This window comes from Heteronotia binoei, chromosome 10, assembly GCF_032191835.1.
Source record: "Heteronotia binoei isolate CCM8104 ecotype False Entrance Well chromosome 10, APGP_CSIRO_Hbin_v1, whole genome shotgun sequence".
Taxonomy (NCBI): Eukaryota; Metazoa; Chordata; class Lepidosauria; order Squamata; family Gekkonidae; genus Heteronotia; species Heteronotia binoei.
The window spans coordinates 9,585,790-9,608,843 of record NC_083232.1 but is presented as its reverse complement, the minus strand read 5'-3'; the positions used below and the strand labels follow the sequence as shown (position 1 = coordinate 9,608,843).

The following is a 23,054-nucleotide window of genomic DNA, read 5'->3' as shown; positions in this document are numbered from 1 at the left end:
GGGACTCCTAGGCATATGAGGCCACACCCCCCCCTGGTGTAGCCAATTCTCCTGCAGCTTACAGTAGGCCCAGTAAGAAGAGCCCTGTAAGCTCTTGAAGGATTGGCTACATCACGGGGGTGTGGCCTAATACGCAAAGGAGCTCCTGCTAGAATTCCTGCTTTTGCATATGAGGCCACACACCCCCTGAGGTAGCCAATCCTCCTGCAGCTTACCGTAGGCCCAGTAAGGAGAGCCCTGTAAGCTCTTGGAGGATTGGCTACATCATGGGGGTGTGGCCTAATCCGCAAAGGAGCTCTTGCTAGAATTCCTGCTTTTGCATATGAGGCCACACCCCCCCTGAGGTAGCCAATCCTCCTGCAGCTTACAGTAGGCCCAGTAAGGAGAGCCCTGTAAGCTCTTGGAGGATTGGCTACATCACGGGGGTGTGGCCTAATACGCAAAGAGCTCCTGCTAGAATTCCTGCTTTTGCATATGAGGCCACACACACCCCGAGGTAGCCAATCCTCCTGCAGCTTACAGTAGGCCCAGTAAGGAGAGCCCTGTAAGCTCTTGGAGGATTGGCTACATCGTGGGGGTGTGGCCTAATCCACAAAGGAGTTCCTGCTACAAGAAAAAGCTCTAAGAAGATGAGTTGGGGTCCTTGAATCCTTTGTCTTCTCTCATTCCCAGGAAACTGCACTGTACGCGAAACTTTATCCACATGAACCTCTTTGTTTCCTTCATTCTACGAGCCATCTCGGTCTTCATCAAAGACGGGGTTCTTTATGCCGAACAGGACAGCAATCACTGCTTCATCTCGACCGTAAGTTCAGCCAGAATATGACGCTTCTGACATGATGAGGAAGGACAGGCATTTAGAATATTTTTTTAGAAATGAATTTAAATGTCGCCCAAGTTATTGCTTCTGCAGAGCCCAGGAAGGAAAGAAATGGGGGCGTTTCTTTGTAAGGGGCACGCCTTCATTCCCCCCCCCCGGTCCCTTTCTCTGCAATTTCTTCTTCTGGCTTCCTCTTCCTCCACCGCCTTTCTCTCCTCCTAATTTCCTCCAAGGTTTCTCGATTGCAAATTATGCAATTAGGCTTCCCAACCCCCCCCCCCCGCCCTGCCGGGGGACCCCTGAATTAGCACCCTTTCCCCCCGATCTCCAAAAATGTGGAAGCGGAAGGGGTGGGGGGGGGAAACGGCGCGGCCTCCCTTCGCGAGGTGCATGCTGGGACTTGTAGTCCTTGCATCCTCTCCGGCTGCTACAGGCGTCTCCTCGGGGAGTCTGGCCGGCAGAGGGGGGGGAGCTCCGCCCCCAGAGGACCATGTGCGTTTCTACCTCCAGAGGCTTCAGTTGCTGATTGAAAGGCTTCCTCTTGGGATGGGGTGTCTGTGTTGCTTTGAAGAAGTTGGCAGCAACTCGTGAGTAGAGAGGCCAATCCCCCTTCAGTGTTGCCAGAAATGGGGGGGGGGGGGAGTCTGCTGAGTACTTCATTATTCTCTATGTGGAGATCGATTCTCATAGGGTATAATGGGGAATTGATCTGGAGGTTTTGGGGGCTCTGGGGGCGCTGTTTTTTGAGGTAGAGGCACCAAATTTTCAGTATAGTATCTAGTGACTCTCTCCAAAGTATCTGCCAAGTTTCAAAACGATTGGACCATGAGGTCCAATTCTATGAGCCCCAAAAGAAGGTGCCCCTATCCTTCATTATTTCCTATGGAAGGAAGACATTTAAAAAGGTGTGCCGTCCCTTTAAATGTGATGGCCAGCACTCCCTTGGAGTTCAATGATGCTTGTCACAGCCTTGTTCCTGGCTCCGCCCCAATGTCTCCTGGCTCCACCCCCAAAGTCTCCTGGCTCCACTCCCAAAGTCCCCAGATATTTCTTGAATTGGACTTGGCAACCCTATATGCAATTCATGGATCAGGCATTTTACAGGAAGGAGTCACACGGTTTGGGCTGTGCTTGCCACTGTTTGCAGGGTTCCAAAAACATTGCGCGTAAACCTTCACAAATCTTAAAACTTGGCAGCATTTCAGCATCCCATTTGGGCTTTCTGAATTGGAAAATGCTGCGAACGCCCCTCATTTTCTGCCCCTCGGGTAGAAACAGCATCTTTGCAAGGTATGGCTAAGCAGGGGTGGAATTCTAGCAGAAGCTCCTTTGCATATTAGGCCACACACCCCCTGATGCAGCCAGTCCGCCAAGAGCTTACAAGGCTCCTTTTTGTAAGCAGTCAGAGGATTGGCTACATCAGGGGTGTGTGGCCTAATACGCAAAGGAGCTCTTGCTAGAGTTCCACCCCTGCAGCTAAGTGTGCCAAACAAGTGGCTGGTTTATAAATATTGCCTGCTGGTGTGTTGTAGTGGGTTTGTACTATCAGGGTTTTGTACTATGTTGCGGGAAGCATTTTTCTGGGAAGCTCACCGGGTGACCTCGGGCGAGTCACTCTCTCTCGCTCTTTCAGCCTAACCAGCTTTGCAGGGTTGTTGTGAGGAAGAAATGGGGGGGGGGAGAATCCATGCATGCCGCTTTGTGCTCCTTGGAAGAGCGGTAGGATAAAAAAAAAAGAAAAGGAAAGGTCCCCTGTGCAAGCACCAGTCGTTTCCGACTCTGGGGTGACGTTGCTTTCACGTTTTCACAGCAGATTTTTTTACGGGGTGGTTTGCCATTGCCTTCCCCAGTCATCTACGCTTCCCCCCCCAGCAAGCTGGGGACTCATTTTACCGACCTCGGAAGGATGGAAGGCTGAGTCAACCTTGAGCTGGGTACCAGAACCCAGCATGGCAGACTTTTATGGGGTGGTTTGCCATTGCCTTCCCCAGTCATCTACGCTTCCCCCCCCAGCAAGCTGGGGACTCATTTGACCGACCTCGGAAGGATGGAAGGCTGAGTCAACCTTGAGCCGGCTACCTGAACCCAGCATGGCAGACTTTTCATGGGGTGGTTTGCCATTGCCTTCCCCAGTCATCTATGCTTTCCCCCCCAGCAAGCTGGGGACTCATTTGACTGACCTCGGAAGGATGGAAGGCTGAGTCAACCTTGAGCCAGCTACCTGAACCCAGCATGGCAGACTTTTCATGGGGTGGTTTGCCATTGCCTTCCCCAGTCATCTACGCTTTCCCCCCCAGCAAGCTGGGGACTCATTTGACTGACCTCGGAAGGATGGAAGTCTGAGTTAACCTTGAGCCGGCTACCTGAACCCAGCATGGCAGACTTTTCATGGGGTGGTTTGCCATTGCCTTCCCCAGTCATCTACGCTTTCCCCCCAGCAAGCTGGGGACTCATTTGATCGACCTCGGAAGGATGCAAGGCTGAGTCAACCTTGGGCCGGCTACCTGAACCCAGCATGGCAGACTTTTTATGGGGTGGTTTGCCATTGCCTTCCCCAGTCATCTACGCTTCCCCCCACCCCAGCAAGCTGGGGACTCATTTGATCGACCTCGGAAGGATGGAAGGCTGAGTCAACCTTGAGCCGGCTACCTGAACCCAGCATGGCAGACTTTTTATGGGGTGGTTTGCCATTGCCTTCCCCAGTCATCTACGCTCCCCCCCCCCCCCAGCAAGCTGGGTACTCGTTTGACCGACCTTGGAAGGATGCAAGGCTGAGTCATCCTTGAGCCGGCTACCTGAACCTAGCATGGCAGACTTTTTATGGGGTGGTTTGCCATTGCCTTCCCCAGTCATCTACGCTTCCCTCCACAGCAAGCTGGGGACTCATTTGACCGACCTCGGAAGGATGGAAGGCTGAGTCAACCCTGAGCCGGCTACCTGAACCCAGCTTCCGCTGGGATCAAACTCAGTTCTTGAGCGGGGAGCTCACTGCAGTACTGCAGTTTTACCATTCTGTGCCATGGGGCTTTTAGGATAAAATACACCTGTTCATTTAGGCATAGTGGTTTTGAGACTCGGAGGAAAATAATATGGGCAACTAAGTTCCAAAACAGATCTAACAGTCAACATGGACCCAGCTTAAATCTGCTTGGAAAGCTTATATTTCCCAAATCTGGTGTTCGCTGGACTTGAATTGAACAGCAATTGTTAGGCTTGACAAGTTGACAGTAGGAAAGGTCATGTGAAGACGAAGTACTGTTTGTTCATTGGTTAGCTTGAGGATGCTAATTTGCATCTCAGAGCATTCTTTTTTCAGTTATGAGCCAGCTGCTTCTCTCCTTCTGTTATATGCTGTACCATGCAGTACATCAGTTATCACTCTGTAAAATAGTTCTCCGCTAAAGCTTGATTTGTTGTTTTACACAGAGTGCGGGGTGATTTGTATAATAAGCTTCTGAGAATATGAGAATTTATCCAACAGGAAATGTATCCAGGGCTTTCTTTTTTTGTAGCAGGAACGCCTTTGCATATTAGGCCACGCCCCCCCGATGCAGCCAATCCTCCTGGAGCTTACAGGAGGCCCTGTACGAAGAGCCCTGTAAGGAATTCTAGCAGGACCTCCTTTGCCTATTAGGCCACACACCCCTGATGTGGCCAATCCTCCTGGAGCTTACAGGAGGCCCTGTACGAAGAGCCCTGTAAGCTCTTGAGGGATTGGCTACATCTGGGGGGGTGTAGCCTAATATGCAAAGGCGTTTCTGCTACAAAAAAAGCCCTGATTGTATCCGATACCAATGGAAACTGGAAAAATGGGGCAGGCTATAACAAAAAGTTAAAATTATACTTTAAACATCTATAAAGAAGACATTGGATTTATATCCCGCCCTCCACTCCGAAGAGTCTCAGAGCGGCTCACAATCTCCTTTACCTTCCTCCCCCCCACAACAGACGCCCTGTCAGGTAGATGAAGATATTGGATTTATATCCCACCCTCCACTCCGAAGAGTCTCAGAGCGGCTCACAATCTGCTTTCCCTTCCTCCCCCCACAACAGACACCCTGTGAGGTAGATGAAGATATTGGATTTATATCCTGCACTCCCCTCCGAAGAGTCTCAGAGCGGCTCACAATCTCCTTTACCTTCCTCCCCCCCCCACAACAGACACCCTGTGAGGTAGATGAAGATATTGGATTAATATCCCGCCCTCCACTCCGAAGAGTCTCAGAGCGGCTCACAATCTCCTTTACCTTCCTCCCCCACGACAGACACCCTGTGAGGTAGATGAAGATATTGGATTTATATCCCGCCCTCCACTCCGAAGAGTCTCAGAGCGGCTCACAATCTCCTTTACCTTCCTCCCCCACGACAGACACCCTGTGAGGTAGATGAAGATATTGGATTAATATCCCGCCCTCCACTCCGAAGAGTCTCAGAGCGGCTCACAATCTCCTTTACCTTCCTCCCCCACGACAGACACCCTGTGAGGTAGATGAAGGTATTGGATTTATATCCCGCCCTCCACTCCAAAGAGTCTCAGAGCGGCTCACAATCTCCTTTATCTCCCTCCCCCACAACAGACACCCTGTGAGGTAGATGAAGATATTGGATTTATATCCCGCCCTCCACTCCGAATGTCAGAGTCAGAGTGGCTCAAAACCTCCTTTATCTCCTTTATCTTCCTCCCCCACAACAACCACCCTATGAGGTGGATGGGGCTGAGAGTGCTCTCACAGCAGCTGCCCTTTCAAGGACAACTCCTGCAAGAGCTATGGCTGACCCAAGGCCATTCCAGCAGGTACAAGTGGAGGAGTGAGGAATCAAACCCGGTTCTCCCAGATAAGAGTCCGCACACTTAACCACTACACCAAACTGGCTCTCTTCTTAAACCGCTCTGAGGTCTGTCTGTTTTAAAAAAGTGGAAGAAAACCTGTAATACCTTAAAATTATTCTATTTCTACAGTGCGATCTGTTGTGGCTTTCGCTCCTTGGCATGTGTACAGGTGCAACAGATAGGGTTGCCAGGTTTGAGTTGGGAAATAGCTGGAGGCTTTGGGGGCGGATCCAGGAGAGGGTGGGGTTTGGGAAGGGGAGGGGCCTCAGCAAGGTCCAATGGCATAGAGTCCACCCTCCAAAGCAGCCATTCCCTCCGGGAGAGCTGATCTCGGCCAGCTGGAGATCAGTTGTAAAAGCGGGAGGTTACAAACATAGCGGCAACGCGGTATATTACAGACCAAAATCGCCCCCACTGTGTATCCAAACGATGAAGAATTTATAAATCCAACTTTGAAAAACCTCTTCCTAGTTTCCAAAGATACCTTATGCACAGTACAAAAATTTCCAAAGGGGGTGAATTCCGCAACACAAATCTCTATCCAATTCTTTCACCAATCTTCCATACATTGGTCGTTACTCTAGGGCAGGGGTCCTCAAACTATGGCCCGCGGGCCAGATGCGGCCCGCTGAGGACGTTTATGCGGCCCACCGGGTTATGGCAAAATCAGACTGGAAGTGACGTTTGACCTAAACTCGCGTTAGCAATGCACACTTCCGGCACTGGGCTGAGGCGGCAGAGACAGAGTGTGAGGCAATACCGAAGTGAGGTGAGTTCCCAGGCTGGGGTGTGTGGTGTGGGGAAGGGAGAGAGATGCAGAAGACGGAGAACTGACGGCCCGCGGCCTTGTACAGTAACGGCAGCCACCACAACAGTCCGGCCCTCCAACAGTCTGAGGGACAGTGAACTGGCCCCCTATTTAAAAAGTTTGAGGACCCCTGCTCTAGGGGATTTGGATTTGCCGCAGCAATGGGAAGGACTATGAACTTACGCAATGAAAGTTTCAACAAGGAACTTCCCGAAAAAATCGTATGGAAGATTGGTGAAAGAATTGATTAGAGCTTTGTGTTGTGGAATTCACCCCCTTTGGAAATTTTTGTACTGTGTCTAAGGTATCTTTGGAGAATAGAAAAGAGACTTTTCAAATTTGGATTTATAAATTCTTTATTGTTTGGATACGCAGCGGTAGTGATTTTGGTCCCCCTAGAAACAGAGCTGCAGAGAGGCGTAAGGATTGGGGATTTTTTCTGAAGATTCTGTAGTTTATGCTCTTTAATTTTGCAAACTTGGGCCTTGCAAAGTATCTCAGAGTCACCCCATACGGTGCATCTTTTCCTAGCAATTTCCAGATATCCTCCCGCCCCCCCCTACCCCTACCCCCTGCACAAATTCTTCTTTAAAAGCCTTCTTTGGATGACTCTGCACGAACACGATGGGCATACACACAGCTGGGCTCTTTTCTTGCATTCAAAGAAGGCTCGGAGACCTTCGGTCTGCCAACCAGCAGCCATTGTTGTCTCGCTCCCAGCCTACGCTCGAAATTGTGAAGCTTCCCGCGAGCTTCCATCAAACACCTCCTGAGGTCTAAAATTGTTTTGCCCTGCTTTCGAAGGGCAGCTCCGGAGTGGCCTTCAGCATTTCCTCCTCCACCCTCCCGTGCAGCCCCACCCTTCACCTCAATCCTTTTAGACGCACTTTGAAAGGAAAGGTCAGGTTGTTTTTTTCATTAATGTATAATTTCAAAATCACCGAAATTGTCTCGGATGCCTGTCAAGCCGACGTCAATGCAAGCAATGCAAGAAACGAACAAAAGTTCCCTTTCCCGTTCCCATTTATATTAAATTTGCACTTTCCATACCGGGGTTCGGTTTTTTTCAATTTTTTTCACCGCTACTTTGGCCTCTTTGTTTCTAGGATATGCGCATGTCCTTCTGTTTTTTTACTTTCAGCTTTTTATGGTTTATGTACATCGTATGCAATGCTGATTTATCTCCCTTTCTCACAATACAAGAACTCGTGGGCATTCGACGAAATTGCTGAGCAGACAGGTTAAAACGGATAAAAGGAAGTCCTTCTTCACCCAAAGGGTGATTAACATGTGGAATTCACTGCCACAGGAGGTGGTGGCGGCCACAAGCATAGCCACCTTCAAGAGGGGTTTAGATAAAAATATGGAGCAGAGGTCCATCAGTGGCTATTAGCCACAGTGTGTGTGTGTGTGTATATATATATATATATATATATATATATATAAATTGCCACTGTGTGACACAGAGTGTTGGACTGGATGGGCCATTGGCCTGATCCAACATGGCTTCTCTTATGTTCTTATATGGCACAGAGTGTTGGACTGGATGGGATCCAACAAGGCTTCTCTCTGTCTGGGGCAGTGATGCTCTGTATTCTTGGTGCTTGGGAGGGGCAACAGTGGGAGGGCTTCCAATGTCCTGGCCCCACTTCTGGACTTCTTGAGGGCACTTGGGTTTTTTTGGCCACTGTGTGACACAGAGTGTTGGACTTGATGGACCATTGGCCTGATCTAACATGGCTTCTCTTATGTTCTTATGAGAGGGGGAGGGAAACGAGCTGGGAAATATCTTCATTTCAGGAGGACAAATGTGTTGCAAGGCAGCCAAAAATGGGACGATGCAATGAAAAATCATGCACTCCCGTTTGCACAATGAAGGAACAGAACTGATATCAGGGGAGGGGCCGTGGCCCAGCGGAAGAGCCTCTGCTTTGCATGCAGCAGGTCCCAGGTTCAATTCCCGGCATCTCCGATTAAAAGGATTAGGTAGAGGGGGACCTGATTCCTCCAGTTTTGGCGCACACCACACTGGTTTCCAGTTTGTTCCTGGGAATAATTCAAGATGCTGGTCTTGAACGTCAAAGTTCTATATGGTTTGGGGCCAACATACCTAAAGGACCATCTAATCCAGGTGTGTCAAACTCATTTGCTGTGAAGGCCAGATCCAAGATAAATGTGACCTTGTCAGGCCGTGCCATGAGCGTTATAAAATGTAATGCCAGGTAGCAGAGATATAAACTTAATAAATTACATAAAAAGGTCAAGGTAGTCCCCTGTGCGAGCACCGGTTGTTTCCAACTCTGGGGTGACGTCGCTTTCACGACGTTTTCACGGCAGACTTTTTGACGGGGTGGTTTGCCATTGCCTTCCCCAGTCAGCTACGCTTCCCCCCCAGCAAGCTGGGGACTCATTTGACCGACCTCGGAAGGATGGAAGGCTGAGTCAGCCTGCTTCCACTGAGATCAAACTCAGGTCGTGAGCAGAGGGCTCCAACTGCAGGACTGCAGCTTTACCGCTCTGTGTCACGGGGCTCTTCAAAAAGGTCAAGGTAGTCCCCTGTGCAAGCGCCGGTTGTTCCCGACTCTGGGGTGACGTCGCGTCATGACGTTTTCACGGAAGACTTTTTACGGGGTGGTTTGCCATTGCCTTCCCCAGTCATCTACACTTTCCCCCCAGCAAGCTCATTTTACCGACCTTAGAAGGATGGAAGGCTGAGTCAACCTCGAGCCGGCGACCTGAAAACCCAGCTTCCCCCGGGATCGAACTCAGGTTGTGAGCAGAGCTTAGGACTGCAGTACTGTAGCTTTACCACTCTGCGCCACGAGGCTCTACAATAAACGACATAGACGAACACAATTAAATATTTTAAAAACTTAAAACGTGTTTAAAATTAAACAGGGAAAACCCCTCTGTTACACCCTGGTGAAGAGCTGCCAGCCTGAATAGACCAGCGGCACCATGGCACCCACCGACAGCTTTTCGGACACCCACTAAGTGCTTTTAGAAAATAGGTAGAGCCAGGTAGATTTTTCACTAGGGGTTAAGAGCGGTGGACCCTAATCTGGAAAACCAGGTTCGATTCCCGACTCCTCCACTACATGCAGCCAGCTGGGTGACCTTGGGCCAGTCACAGATCTCTCAGAGCTCTCTCAGCCCCACCTGCCTCACAGGGTGTCTGTTGTGAGGAGAGGAAGGGAAGGAGATTGTAGGCCGCTCTGAGATTCCAAGTGAAGGGTTTCCTCCTGTTTTCCTCCTCCTCTTTCTTCTTCTCTTCCTCCTCCTCCTCCTCCTCCTCCTCTTCTTTCTTCTTCTTTTCCTCCTTCTCCTTCCTCTTTCTTCTTCTCCTTCACAGTAAACCACAAGGATCTTCATCATGTTACTGAAGGTAAGCTATGGCGGCCATTTTGTAGCTGTGCCCACAGCACTGCCAGAAGTACAAAGGTGGCCAAAGGCTCAAAAAGGTCGGGAGAGGGAGCTGGAACGGACAGTACTGACCTTGATAGTCTGATTTAATATTAGGCAGCTTCAAGTGTGTTCATGCGTTTGGTCTGAAATGGAACTTTTCGCACAGAAACAATAAGGGCCTTTGAAAGTTTGCGCTTGTCTTCCACAGGTTCAGTGTAAAGCGGTGATGGTTTTCTTCCACTATTGCGTCATGTCCAACTATTTCTGGCTCTTCATCGAGGGCTTGTACCTTTTCACCTTGCTAGTGCAGACCTTCTTTCCGGAGAAGAGATACTTCTACTGGTACACCATCATCGGCTGGGGTACGTTTCTTTTTTGGAGCCTTGAAATTCATGTCTGTTCATACAAGCTCGCTTGTTGGGGAGGATGGGGTATAAATAGGGTTGCCAATCCCCAGGTGGGGGCAGGGGATCCCCTGGTTTGGAGGCCCTCCCCCCGCTTCAGGGTCGTCAGAAAGCGGGGGGACGGGAGGGAAATGTCTGCTGGGAACTCTCTTATTCCCTATGGAGATTTATTCCCATAGAAAATCATGGAGAATTGATCCACGGGTATCTGGGGCTCTGGGGGGGGGCTGCTTTTTGAGGTCAAGGCACCAAATTTTCAGAATAGCATCTAGTGCCTCTCCCCGAAATACCCCCCAAGTTTCAAAAAGATTGGACCAGGGGGTCCAATTCTATGAGCCTCAAAAGAAGGTGCCCCTATCCTTCATTATTTCCTGTGGAAGGAAGGCATTGAAAAGGTGTACCATCCCTTTAAATGTGATGGCCAGAACTCCCTTTGGAGTTCAACGATGCTTGTCACAGCCTTGCTCTTGGCTCCACCCCTAATGTCTCCTGGCTCCACCCCCAAAGTCCCCAGATATTTCTTGAATTGGACTTGGCAACCCTAGGTAGAAATAAAATCAAATCCATAATAGATAAATACTGCCTAATGGAGAAGCACATCAAGAGGATCTATTTCACTCTCCAGTTTTCTCATTCAAGGTGGGATTCCTTTTCTGAAGATTCTCCCTGTGATCCATGCTCCATGCTGTCTTCTGAATAAAACATTTGCTGTTCATCCATTTCCGGGCACTATGGCTTGGGGACACTTAGGGTCGCCAAGTCCCCTGCGGCCTCCGGCTGGGGACTGTTTTCGTGCGCCGGCCACTCTAGTTGATTCCGGGAAAACTCTATGGTTTTCCTGGCTGCTCTAGCGTTTTGGAAGGTGAAAACTCTATGGTACCTCTTGTACCCTAGCTTTTTGGAATAATTTGCTTTCTGGTCTGTTTGAGGGATTTTATTAAATGCTGTTTATGTCCGACAGCTTTTTTTTTTTTTAATGGCTTGTAGTTTTATGTCGTTCCGTTATTTGACTTGGAAGGTACCTCGAGCGGGTTGCGAAGAGGTGGCACAGAAATATCGTAAATCCATGTACATTTTTTAGCACAATGCTAAGAAATAGTGGCATTCTTTCCCATGGGTTTCAAGGCTTTTGGCCAATCCCAGGTTAAGAGCTGTGCTTTGGGATCTCCGGGCCAGGCAGAAGTCGGTGGAGTTTCCACAATGAAGCCTTCGGAGCATGGTGAGATGGAATGTAAGCAGTCATCCCCCAAATATCTGCTGTGAGTCACTCAGCAATTATAAGTTCCTGTGAGCCTAAAACAACTGTGCAAATCAGGGTTGCCAATCCCCAGGTGGGGACAGGGGAACCCCCGGTTTGGAGACCCTCCCCCTGCTTCAGGGTCGTCAGAAAGCGGGGGGAGGGGAGGGAAATGTCTGCTGGGAACTCTATTATTCCGTATGGAGATTTATTCCCATAGAAAATCATGGAGAATTGACTGCGGGTATCTGAAGCCCTGGGGGGCTGTTTTTTGGGGTAGAGGCACCAAATTTTCTATATAGCATCCAGTGCCTCTCCCCAAAATACCCCCCAAGTTTCAAAAAGATTGGACCAGGGGGTCCTATTCTATGAGCCCCAAAAGAAGGTGCCCCTATCCTTCATTATTTCCTATGGAAGGAAGGCATTTAAAAAGGTGTGCTGTCCCTTTAAATGTGATGGCCAGAACTCCCTTGGAGTTCAATTATGCTTGCCACACCCTTGGTCCTGGCTCCACCCCTAATGTCTCCTGGCTCCACCCCCAAAGTCCCCAGATATTTCTTGAATTGGGCTTGGCAACCCTATCTATAACAAATCGTTGTTTAAGTTAATTGTATCATACTGTCATTACAAACATGCTGCATTGTCTTTCAGAATATTTAGAAGAATATTAAGAATATTAAGGCTCACCCCTTGACTCTGTAAAACTTTATTCCGTAACATACCGTTATTTAATTGGTGTGTGTTGCAAGGTTATTACGGAAGCGTCGTATTGCTTTTTTTTTTAAAGATGTGGAAGCCCTCTTACACATGACAATAAAGAGTTTAAAAAAGAAGCCCACAACTACTAATGAGGGTATCCGTTGCATCACTGCATGAGGTGTCGTTCAGGCCTTGCCTCTTGCAAAACAGGGAAAGCGCTCACTCAGGTGGAATGCTTCAAAGTGGATGCCACCAATACCACCCCCTTCTTAAATTACACAAATGGAGGTAAAGAAGATAAATACAACACCCTTCTGCTTCTTTTTTTAGGGACACCCACCATTTGTGTCACTGTCTGGGCTGTCCTGAGACTTCACTTTGACGACATCGGGTAGGTCTCCCCTCCTTATCCTTCTGATAATTAAAAAAAAAATATTCCAGATTCAAAACTGCGCCCCTTGAACTGTGGAATGAGACGTGGCGCCGCTAAATCTCCATTTACGTTTTGATTGCAAAACTTGGAAGTCAGTTCTCTAATGCTTAGGCGTGGGTGATGCCACTCAGTGGTTGTTGAGTCAGGAGAAAACCCTGCAGAGTGTAGTGGGGAATGGTAGAAGAAGAAGAAGATGAAGACATTGGATTTATATCCTGCCCTCCACTCCGAATCTTAGAATCATAGAATCATAGAGTTGGAAGGAACCTCTAAGGTCATCTAGTCCAACCCCCTGCACAATGCAGGATACTCACAAATACTTCCCCCTAAATTCACAGGATCTTCATTGCTGTCAGATGGCCATCTAGCCTCTGTTTAAAAACCTCCAAGGAAGGAGAGCCCATCACCTCCCAAGGAGGAAGCCTGTTCCACTGAGGAACCGCTCTAAACTCACAAACACCTCCCCCTGAATTCACAGGATCTTCATCGCTGTCAGATGGCCATCTAGCCTCTGTTTAAAAACCTCCAAGGAAAGAGAGCCCATCACCTCCCAAGGAGGAAGCCTGTTCCACTGAGGAACCGCTCTAAACTCACAAACACCTCCCCCTGAATTCACAGGATCTTCATCGCTGTCAGATGGCCATCTCGCCTCTGTTTAAAAACCTCCAAGGAAGGAGAGCCCATCACCTCCCAAGGAGGAAGCCTGTTCCACTGAGGAACCGCTCTAAACTCACAAACACCTCCCCCTGAATTCACAGGATCTTCATCGCTGTCAGATGGCCATCTAGCCTCTGTTTAAAAACCTCCAAGGAAGGAGAGCCCAACACCTCAGAGTCTCAGAGCGGCTCACAAGAACATAAGAGAAACCATGTTGGATCAGGCCAATGGCCCATCCAGTCCAACACTCTGTGTCACACAGTGGCCAATACACACACACACACACTGTGGCTAATAGCCACTGATGGACCTCTGCTATGCTGGTAGCCGCCACCACCTCCTGTGGCAGTGAACATGTTAATCACCCTTTGGGTGCAGAAGTACTTCCATTTATCCATTTTAATCTGACTGCTCAGCAATTTCATTGAATGCCCACGAGTTCTTGTATTGTGAGAAAGGGAGAATAGTACTTCTTTCTCTACTTTCTCCATCCCATGCATAATCTTGTAAACCTCTATCATGTCACCCCGCAGTCAATGTTTCTCCAAGCTAAAGAGCCCCAAGCGTTTTAACCTTTCTTCATAGGGAAAGAGTTCCAAATCTTTAATCATTCTAGTTGCCCTTTTCTGCACTTTTTCCAATGCTATAATATCCTTTTTGAGGTGCGTTGACTAGAATTGTACACATTATTCCAAACGAGACCGCACCATCGATTTATACAGGGGCGTTATGATGCTGGCTGATTTGTTTTCAATTCCCTTCCTAATAATTCCCAGCATGGCGTTGCCCTTTGAATAGTCCATTGAATAGTAGGTGCAGCTGCATAACAACCCCTGGATGAGCTCCACCATCTATTTTTCTACAAAACGATCCTTGGTTCTTCCTAATGAGGAGTTCTCAAGGATCTGCCGTAAAGGACTGCAGAAGCCAAAGCATTGCACTTTATGAGCAAAAAAGCTCTGTGGATTTGCGGGCTATGAGAGGCGAAAAATAAGCAGCCAGAGCCCGGGAAACAGAGGAAACATGTCTTATTAGCTAATGAGTACAGGGTTGGTCTCTCAATATCCAACAGTCCCTGGAGCAACGCTTTCAAAGAGCTCTTCCAAACGGATACTGCCAATTTACAGGGCTGATACTGTTCGAAAGACTACTGCTTGAAAGGGTGAGAGGAAAGAGTCCCTCAGCCCGTCTGTGTTCTATGTGGCTGGTTAGCGCTAAATAAATATGAAACAGGGGCGACGTTAGTCATCGTTTCGGGAGCAGATGTATTTATGTTCACCCGGCATCGTAATATTGCTCTTTTCTCTCTTTGGTTCCACAACCCCTCCCCTCTCTCCGTATGGGAATCAGCTGCTGGGACATAAATGGCAACACGGCTTTGTGGTGGGTGATCAAAGGCCCCGTGGTTGCATCGATAATGGTAAGTCGCCGAGGGGAAAGGATGTCCCATGCATAAATAGGCAAGTCGATGGGTTTTTGATCCTGCAAGGAAAGAGCTGGTAATGCTGGACAACACCTCCAATTACCATGTCAGATTACACAGAGAAGCCATTGAAATCCAGAAACATAAACACCATTTCAACAGGAAGGAAGGAAGTTTTAAAATAAATAGGGCATGGCTTCCAGGCCTGGGAAACACAAAATGCCTTACAGCTGACAACAGCACTACAGATGAGATTAGAATTTCAACAGCCAATCCATATACAAAAGAACCCCTTCAGGTAAGCTCCTCCATTAGCATGTCACAGCCTAGGAAGGTCCTACAAGATAATGTGTCAGCCCTACCCCACCTGCCTGAGTAGATATAAATTACTTGCCTACCAACTTCTTCTCAGTTGGTCCCAGAGAGAACTCCAGTTTTCTGGATTACACCTCTCAGGATGCCAGTCAGTTGCTGGCGAAACGTCAGGTCTCACAATGCCAAGACCACGGCCACGCAGCCCGGAAAATCTACAGCAACCAAAAGAGCTGGTTCGTGCCCCCATTTCAGATGTCGGTGAAGGAGGGTGGTTCCGGTGATTTAAAGAAGGGCCCCTCCTTTCCCATTTTTGTGTGGGTCTCCTCTTTCTGACCCTGGTTAGTGAATGGATTGGAGACCACCTGGGAAGGCAGGCAGTGGCCAACGGCGAAGCGCTTCTGTCTTAACTCCCGCCTGGGAAATCTGATTCCGATGGGGTTTCCGTGAGTAGGCTGAGACTCGATAGCATTTTCCACCACCCTGACTTACGTGGCCTAGACTGGCCTGATCTCAACAGCTCTTAGAAGCGATGCAAGGCCAGCCCTGGTGTATACTTGGATGGAAGACCACCAAGGAAGTCCAGGTTTCTATGCACAACCAGGCCTCAGATTCAGCAGGAGCTCACAGGAGCGCAGCTTCTGCACCTTTCTGAGTGTTAACCATCTTTCTCCCCACCTACCTTGTCCGTAGAATAGTAGGACATAGAATAGCAGCTGCTAGGCTTCCCAAACCCCAGGTCCCAGAGGGGGATCCCCCGGTTTTACAGGCTTCCCCCCTCCCCCAGCCAGCTGGCCGGCGGGGGAAGCCCCGCCCCCAGAGCCATCATGCACCTCCATGAACAATTCCCATAGGGAACGATGGGGAATTGATCCGCAGGTATCGGGGGCTCTGGGGGGGCTGTTTTTTGAGGTAGAGGCACCAAATTTTCAGTATAGCATCTAGTGCCTCTCCCCAAAATACCTCCCAAGTTTCAAAAAGATTGGACCAGGGGGTCCAATTCTATGAGCCCCAAAAGAAGGTGCCCCTATCCTTCATTATTTCCTATGGAAGGAAGGCATTTAAAAAGGTGTGCTGTCCCTTGAAATGTGATGGCCAGAACTCCCTTTGGAGTTCAGTTATGCTTGTCACAGCCTTGCTCTTGGCTCCGCCCCAATGTCTCCTGGCTCCACCCCCAAAGTCCCCAGATATTTCTTAAATTGGACTTGGCAACCCTAGCAGCTGCATAACAATCCCTGGATTGGGAGAGCGGGCAGCCAGTCAGCCACCAGGGCACCAGCAGCCCTCGTTAATCCCTGGAGAAGCCCACGCCACCCTTTCTCCATTTCTTATGCGATTTTGGGCGGCAGGTTGCTTGCTGGCCTTTTGACTGGGGGGGGGGCAGCCCAGGAGAGCCCCAGGCAAGCGAGGCCTGCTTGGGCTGGCTGGATCTCTAGCCAGCCTGAGCAGGCTTCACTCACCCGGGGCTCTCCTTTCTTGCATCGGGTTGCTTTTGGCTGGCGGGGGGGGGGGGGGCGGCATATGCTAATGAGCTATGCTAATGAACTCCACCACCCGTTTTTCTACGAAATGACCCCTGCGCACAACTAAAGTCTTCTGGATGTAGAATGTGGGTTATCTGAATGCAGAATTTGATACGTTGTTGTCGTCTCCCTGCAGCACACACACAGCCTTAACGTTTTAAGAGTCCCTTATTCCTTTTTTTTTTACCTTCCTTCTTTCCCAGATCAACTTTTTGCTTTTCATCGGGATCATTATTATATTGGTACAGAAACTCCAGTCGCCGGATATCGGGGGCAACGAGTCTAGCATTTACTTGTAAGTACAACACTGGAAGTTATCCAAAGAGCCTTTGCTGGTTTTGAGCTCTGATGTACACATAGGGAAAAAAAAGTAAACCTGGGGCTTGGGAATTTTGTCTTCCGATAATTAGCCTTGCCGAATCCAGGCAAAAACCCAGCAAATGCGGCATCTCTTGCAAACGGATGCCCCATTTTCAGCCTCCAATGATGTCGGTTATATTTGTTCATGGCTTTCCAAAAATTGGGAGGTTCGTAGGGTTTTCAAAAGGGGGCATCGAACAGTAGAGTTTTGGGAGGAGAGCTGTTTTAATAGTTTTAACGCAAAAGGATACGTAGACACGACTCTGACACTCAAACAACAGCAGGGCGGCGTTTTAATCTTCCAAAATTTCCCATTGTGGACCAAAGAGCGGCAGTCCTTTGACAAGGAAGGGTGAAGCCGAAACTGCAACGCAAAATTGCTGAACTTCATTTAATTCACACGTTCAGAACAATGGACCTCCCAGGGCTGAATACGGACAGGGCTTTTTTTTTTTGTAGCAGGAACTCCTTTGCATTTTAGGCCACACCCCTCTGATGTAGCCGATCCTTCGAGAGCTCACAGGGCTCTTAGTACAGGGCCTACTGTAAGCTCCAGGAGGATTGGCTACATCAGAGGTGTGTGGCCTAATATGCAAAGGAGGTCCTGCTAGAATTCCTTACAGGGCTCTTCGTACAGGGCCTACTGGAAGCTCCAGGAGGATTGGCTGCATCAGGGGTGTGTGGCCTAATATGCAAAGGAGGTCCTGCTAGAATTCCTTACAGGGCTCTTTGTACAGGACCTACTGGAAGCTCCAGGAGGATTGGCTACATCGGGGGGGTGTGGCCTAATATGCAAAGGAGGTCCTGCTACAAAAAAAAAGCCTGACCCGCACGATAGGAGGCTGTGTTGAGAGATGGACAGGATCTAGAGCATAAACAAAGTGGCATGGAGTGGACAGCCCTTGGCCTGTCAAAGTCAGTACTGTCAACTCCGACAGGCAGCAGCTCTCCAGGGTCTCAAGTCTTTCCACCTATGTGTTGGGGAGGGACGGTGGCCCAGTGGCAAAGCATCTGCTTGGTAAGCAGAAGGTCCCAGGTTCAATCCCCGGCATCTCCACTAAGAAAGGGTCCAGGCAAATAGGCGTGAAAAACCTCAGCTTGAGACCTTAGAGAGCCACTGCCAGTCTGAGTAGACAAGACTGACTTTGATGCACCAAAGAGGGTCTGATTCAGTAGAAGGCAGCTTCATAGGTTCATATGTGTTGCCCAATCCTTTTAATTTCAGACGCTGAGGATTGAACCTGAAACCTGCTGCATGCCAAGCAGATGTTCTACATCAGGGGTGGCCAACGGTAGCTCTCCAGATGTTTTGCCTACAGCTCCCATCAGCCCCAGCCAGCATGGGCAATGGCTGGGGTTGATGGGAGTTGTAGGCAAAAAAAAAATCTGGAGAGCTACCGTTGGCCACCCCTGTTCTACATGGAGGCAGTCCTCTTCCCCAATTCTTCTGTTCTACAATTTTGACTTCATTCCAAGTTCTTGCTATATTTTTTTGTAATGGGAACTCCTTTGCATAATAGGCCCCACCCCCCCTGATGTAGCCAATCCTTCAAGAGCTTACAGAGCTCTTCTTACAGGGCCTGCTGTAAGCTCCAGGAGGATTGGCTACATCAGGGGTGTATGGAACTCCTGTGGAACTCAGCGGGAAATCCTTTGCATATTAGGCCTCACCCCCTGATGTAGCCAATCCTCCAAGAGCTTACAGGGCTCTTCTTATAGGGCCTGCTGTAAACTCCAGGAGGATTGGCTACATCGGGAGGGGGAGTTCCTGCTCCCGAAAAAAAAAAGCGCCTTGCTTGCTATCAAAACCCTTATCTGGAATCAGGGGTAGTTCTTGGGAGATGACACCTTCCCTAAGCCTTTGGGGTGTTTGCTGCCTTGTGTGGTCCAAGGTGGACCTGTGAGCAGTGGAGTGAATCGTGGTGTCTGTTATTGGAGATGCAGCATTCATGCATGAGAACGTATTATGGAATCTTTGCCAGACTGTTCAGGGTCACGATCCCTTTCCGGGCTCTCCCAGGCCTTGCTTCCTTCACACCCTAGCGTGCCTCTTGGTGTCGTTGCTGGTGTTCCGTGTGCATGCGCATGCCTGTGTTTCTCTTTCCACCCATTACCTATGGCTCTGGGGGCAGACCTGGTGCGTTCACACTCCTTCTGGGGGCAGCCATGGATTTTGTTTGCATGGGAGCAGGTGAGGATGAACGGCCACTCCGCGGGGGTGGCGCCCCAGATCACAACAGTGGCCAAACAAACCCCAGGACTTCTTCAGACACGATGTGAAAGCAGGGGGATTGGAGTCTGGATGGGCAGTTCGGCACATGGCCAGCGTGAGAGCATTTGTTGTTATTTGTAGCGCATCTTTCTTGCTGAGCTTCGAGGTGAATCACACACAGTGGGAAAAGGGTGCAGTCCTGTAGTCAGTGCAGTGCAAACTAGGATGGCCAACGGCAGAAGGGTTGCAAAAGAAAAAAGATGAGTGCACCTAGGTCTCTTTCTTACCTTTTCATCAGCACTCCTGCGCGTCACTGGCACGCGGATGAAATCGCGGCTCCAAAGGGAATTTAGAACAGGGGTGTCAAACGTGCGGTTCAGGGGCCCAATCAGGCCCCCGGAAGGCTCCTATCAGGCCCCTGAGCAACTGGCTGTCCTGCTTCCTTTTCCCTATAGCTTGCTTCCTTCTGCATAATGGCTTGCTTTGCAAGGCTTGCTCGATTGCACAGCAGAGCTACCGAGCAAAGCCTCTATTTTCTCCATTGGCTGAGAGAGGAAGGGGGAGAGGTAGAGCTTGTTTTTCCAGGCTCTCTCAATTGCACAGCCAAGCCTCTCTTCCTTCTATTGGCTGAAGCTCCTCCCCCCCCCCAGTTCCCTGGGGGAGGAAGGAAAGAGCCAGAGCTTCCTTTGCCCAGTTTCCTGGATCCCATTGCAGAAATACAAAGAGAGCACCTTTAAGACCAACGTGCTAACATTTTAAGCACGTTTTAAGTTATATTTAAGATATATTTAAAAAAAATATATCTAATTGTGTTTGTCTGTGTCTTTTATAACTTTTAGATCTCTGCTACCGACTCTTAAAATAGCTATGCACATGACCCGGCCCGGCCCAACCTGGCCTGACCCAACAAGATCTCATTTATGTCAGATCCGGCCCTCAAAACAAATGAGTTCGACACCCCTGATCTAAAGGGTGTTATGCCAGCTCTTCACAATTCCTCTTTGTGCTTGGCACCAATACAGGCTGGGGCACGTCAAGACTGCATAGAAAAAAGGTGTAAAATGAGAAAAATGGTCATCAGTATGTGCCCCAGTTTCGAGACAAATTTCACAAATCCTCCTGTTTAATCAGGATATGTTACCCAAAGCTGGATATGTTACCCAAAGAGGCGGTTTCCTAATTAGTTGGGGGAATTAGCTTGAAGGGAGACAGAACGAGATAGGTAATTGGGATTCTCCACCTATGTGTACAGGGTTTTTTCCTTGAGAGACTTCTCAAATAAACTAGGCAGATGTTCAACCAGAAAGGTTATTATTAAGACAAAGAGAAAGAATAAAACAAAATGCACACTATAAACACACATACAAGAGCTAACAGAGAAACACAGAGAGGAGAGGGGGAAAGCAATTTCAGGGAATGGCAATAATTGCCCATCTTGAAGAGGTCCACTGAAGCAGCAAAACGGCCAGCATTTCATGAGAGAAGAGAGAGCCAACAAAATGGGGTTGTATGCGGAGGATCCAAGGCACATATACACACACACTGCTGAGATGCAGGGTGTTCCAGATATAGGGCTATGTGTATCCTTAGACAAGTGACAAAGTGTCTGAAAAACAATAACTTAATGGGCTTTTCTGCAGTGGACAATGGTGTGTGAAAGTTTTGATGACCCTACAAGTACCAGGCAGGAAGGGTTATTGGGTTCGGAGACTAGAATTAAGTATTAAGTGAATTAAGTGAATCAATAGGTTTCTGGAGGCCTACCGTCCCAAATTATGCATCTCTCCAGAGGTTAGAGGGGACAGCAAACAACAGGCCCATAGCCAGAATTTTAAAAGTTGGAGTGCATGTAAAAAAGTTGGCGGGCACTTTGCAGTTCTCCTCCCCTGGCCACCATCATGACTCAGGGTGATTGACTCAGGGCACCTGCAGTGGGCCCTTTAAAAGGCATGGGAGGGGCAGCGGCTGCTTCTGTGCAATTTCAATTGGGGGAGGAGGGAAGGGAGGGAGTGGCCCTCAGTCTCTCCGCTTTCAAACTCACAGCGGTGGGAGGGGGGAGTAAAGGTCAAGGGCACCCGAGCTGGGGCACCAGACAGGAAGTCAGGGGCAGATACGCCACAGCCTCCCCCCACCCCGTAGCTACAGGCCTAGTAAGCAGTCAGCTGATCTTTCTCACACTTCTAAACTCCATGTTCAGGCTTGTTTCTGACTGGCATCCATTTTGTGCCATTCCAGGCCAGGCTGTCTCTTGCACTAGTGATTTGGAGGTGGTATTTTAAGAAGGGCATTTATGTTTATTCTAGCAATAAACTACTCTTCAGCAAGAGGAGGGGTCTGACTGCTAACAGATATACTACTTCCATAGCTGTGATGACCAAGATGGCCCAGAATAGAACGGTATCATCAGATCATGGAAGCTAAGAAGGATGGGCCCTGGTTAGTACTTGGATGGAGGACCACAGAACAATACCAGGGTTGCTACGCAAAGACAGACAATGGCAAACCAGCCAGTTTGGTGTAGTGGTTAAGTGTGCGGCCTCTTATCTGGGAGAACTGTTAGGATCATAGAGTCGGAAGGGACTTCCAGGGTCATCTAGGCCAACGCACAATGCAGGAAACCCACGAATACGTACCCCAAATTCACAGGATCTTCATTGCTGTCAGATGGCCATCCAGCCTCTGTTTAAATACCTATAAGGAAGGAGAGCCCAGCACCTCCAGAGGAAGCCTGTTCCACTGAGGAATCGCTCTAACCGTCAGGAAGTTCTTCCTGATGTTGAGCCAGAAACTCTTTTGATTTAATTTCAACCCATTGGTTCTGGTCCTACCTTCTGGGGCCATAGAAAACAGCTCCACACCATCCTCCATATGACAGCCCCATATGTTGTTAGCTTCTAGACACCCTGTCCTCTATCAGTTCAACCTGATGAATATTTGTCCAACTTCTCCTGGAAAAGGTTCACCAATGGCTTATCTATGGCATCTCATGAATTCCAGAGTTCCCCTAAATTTCCAGGATCATACAGCCTAGAGCCCATATGGTGACTGGAGTCTCTTGGTATCTTTTTTCCCTATGTGTATAGTTAGCAATGGCAAAGTCACCATCATCCATTGCATCGGCTTCCATTTCTTTCTCATGACCATTTGCAGCTCCCTAAATGGATAGCGTCTGAAAATAGCCCTATATTTATCAATCAAAGTGCCACCGAGTAACATGTGGGCTGTCTATTCAAGGTATGTTCACTGACCAGCTTTATGTGTATGCACGCCAATGCATTGTGTCACGTTCTCAAGGTTCAGGCAGGCAGGAGTCCAAAGCCGGGCCAAGGTCAACGTCCAGGAAGACAAGCGGGAGCCAAGTCACCAGTGCAGAATCACAAACCGGTATCAGAAGTCAATGTCCAAAAGCCAAAAGGTCAGGGTGCCAAGGAAATCAAGCAGGTCAGGATCAGGAAGGAGCGTAGATGCAAGCCAGATGCAACCACTGCCCAGTCCGCCTTTTTCCATCTGTGGCGGGTACGGCAGTCGGCCCCTTTACTGGAGCACCGCGACTTAGCAATGGTGATCCGCGCTACCATCACCTCGAGGACAGACTACTGTAATGCCCTCTACATGGGGCTGCCCTTGACTCTGACTTGGAGACTGCAGCTAGTGCAGAATTCTGCAGCGCGGTTGTTAATGGGGCTCCCTCATTGGGAGCACATTCAACCAGCGTTGAAAGAGCTGCACTGGCTGCCTATCGTGTACCGAGTCCATTTCAAAAGTTCTGGCATTGACCTCTAAAGCCCTATATGGCCGAGGACCTGTCTTTCTAAGGGACTGCCTTTCCCCATACGTTCCCCAGAGAGCACTGTATTCGGGAATTCAAAATCTAATGTCCATCCCTGGACCAAAGGAAGCCACACTGGGCTCTATACGGGCCAGGGCCTT

The 23,054-nt window shown here is 49.1% G+C and overlaps 1 protein-coding gene across 3 annotated transcripts in view; it reads left to right on the top strand.

Annotated features, from left to right (window-relative positions):
* Nucleotides 1-23,054, top strand: part of ADCYAP1R1 (ADCYAP receptor type I) — a 135,463-nt gene that overhangs the window by 74,452 nt on the left and 37,957 nt on the right. For all 3 annotated transcript variants that reach the window (XM_060248019.1, XM_060248018.1, XM_060248017.1), the window contains 5 exons: nt 673-805; nt 10,073-10,226; nt 12,535-12,595; nt 14,645-14,714; nt 16,756-16,847. In XM_060248019.1, coding sequence (XP_060104002.1) covers nt 673-805; nt 10,073-10,226; nt 12,535-12,595; nt 14,645-14,714; nt 16,756-16,847 — 510 coding nt within the window. The remainder of the gene's footprint in view (nt 1-672; nt 806-10,072; nt 10,227-12,534; nt 12,596-14,644; nt 14,715-16,755; nt 16,848-23,054) is intronic.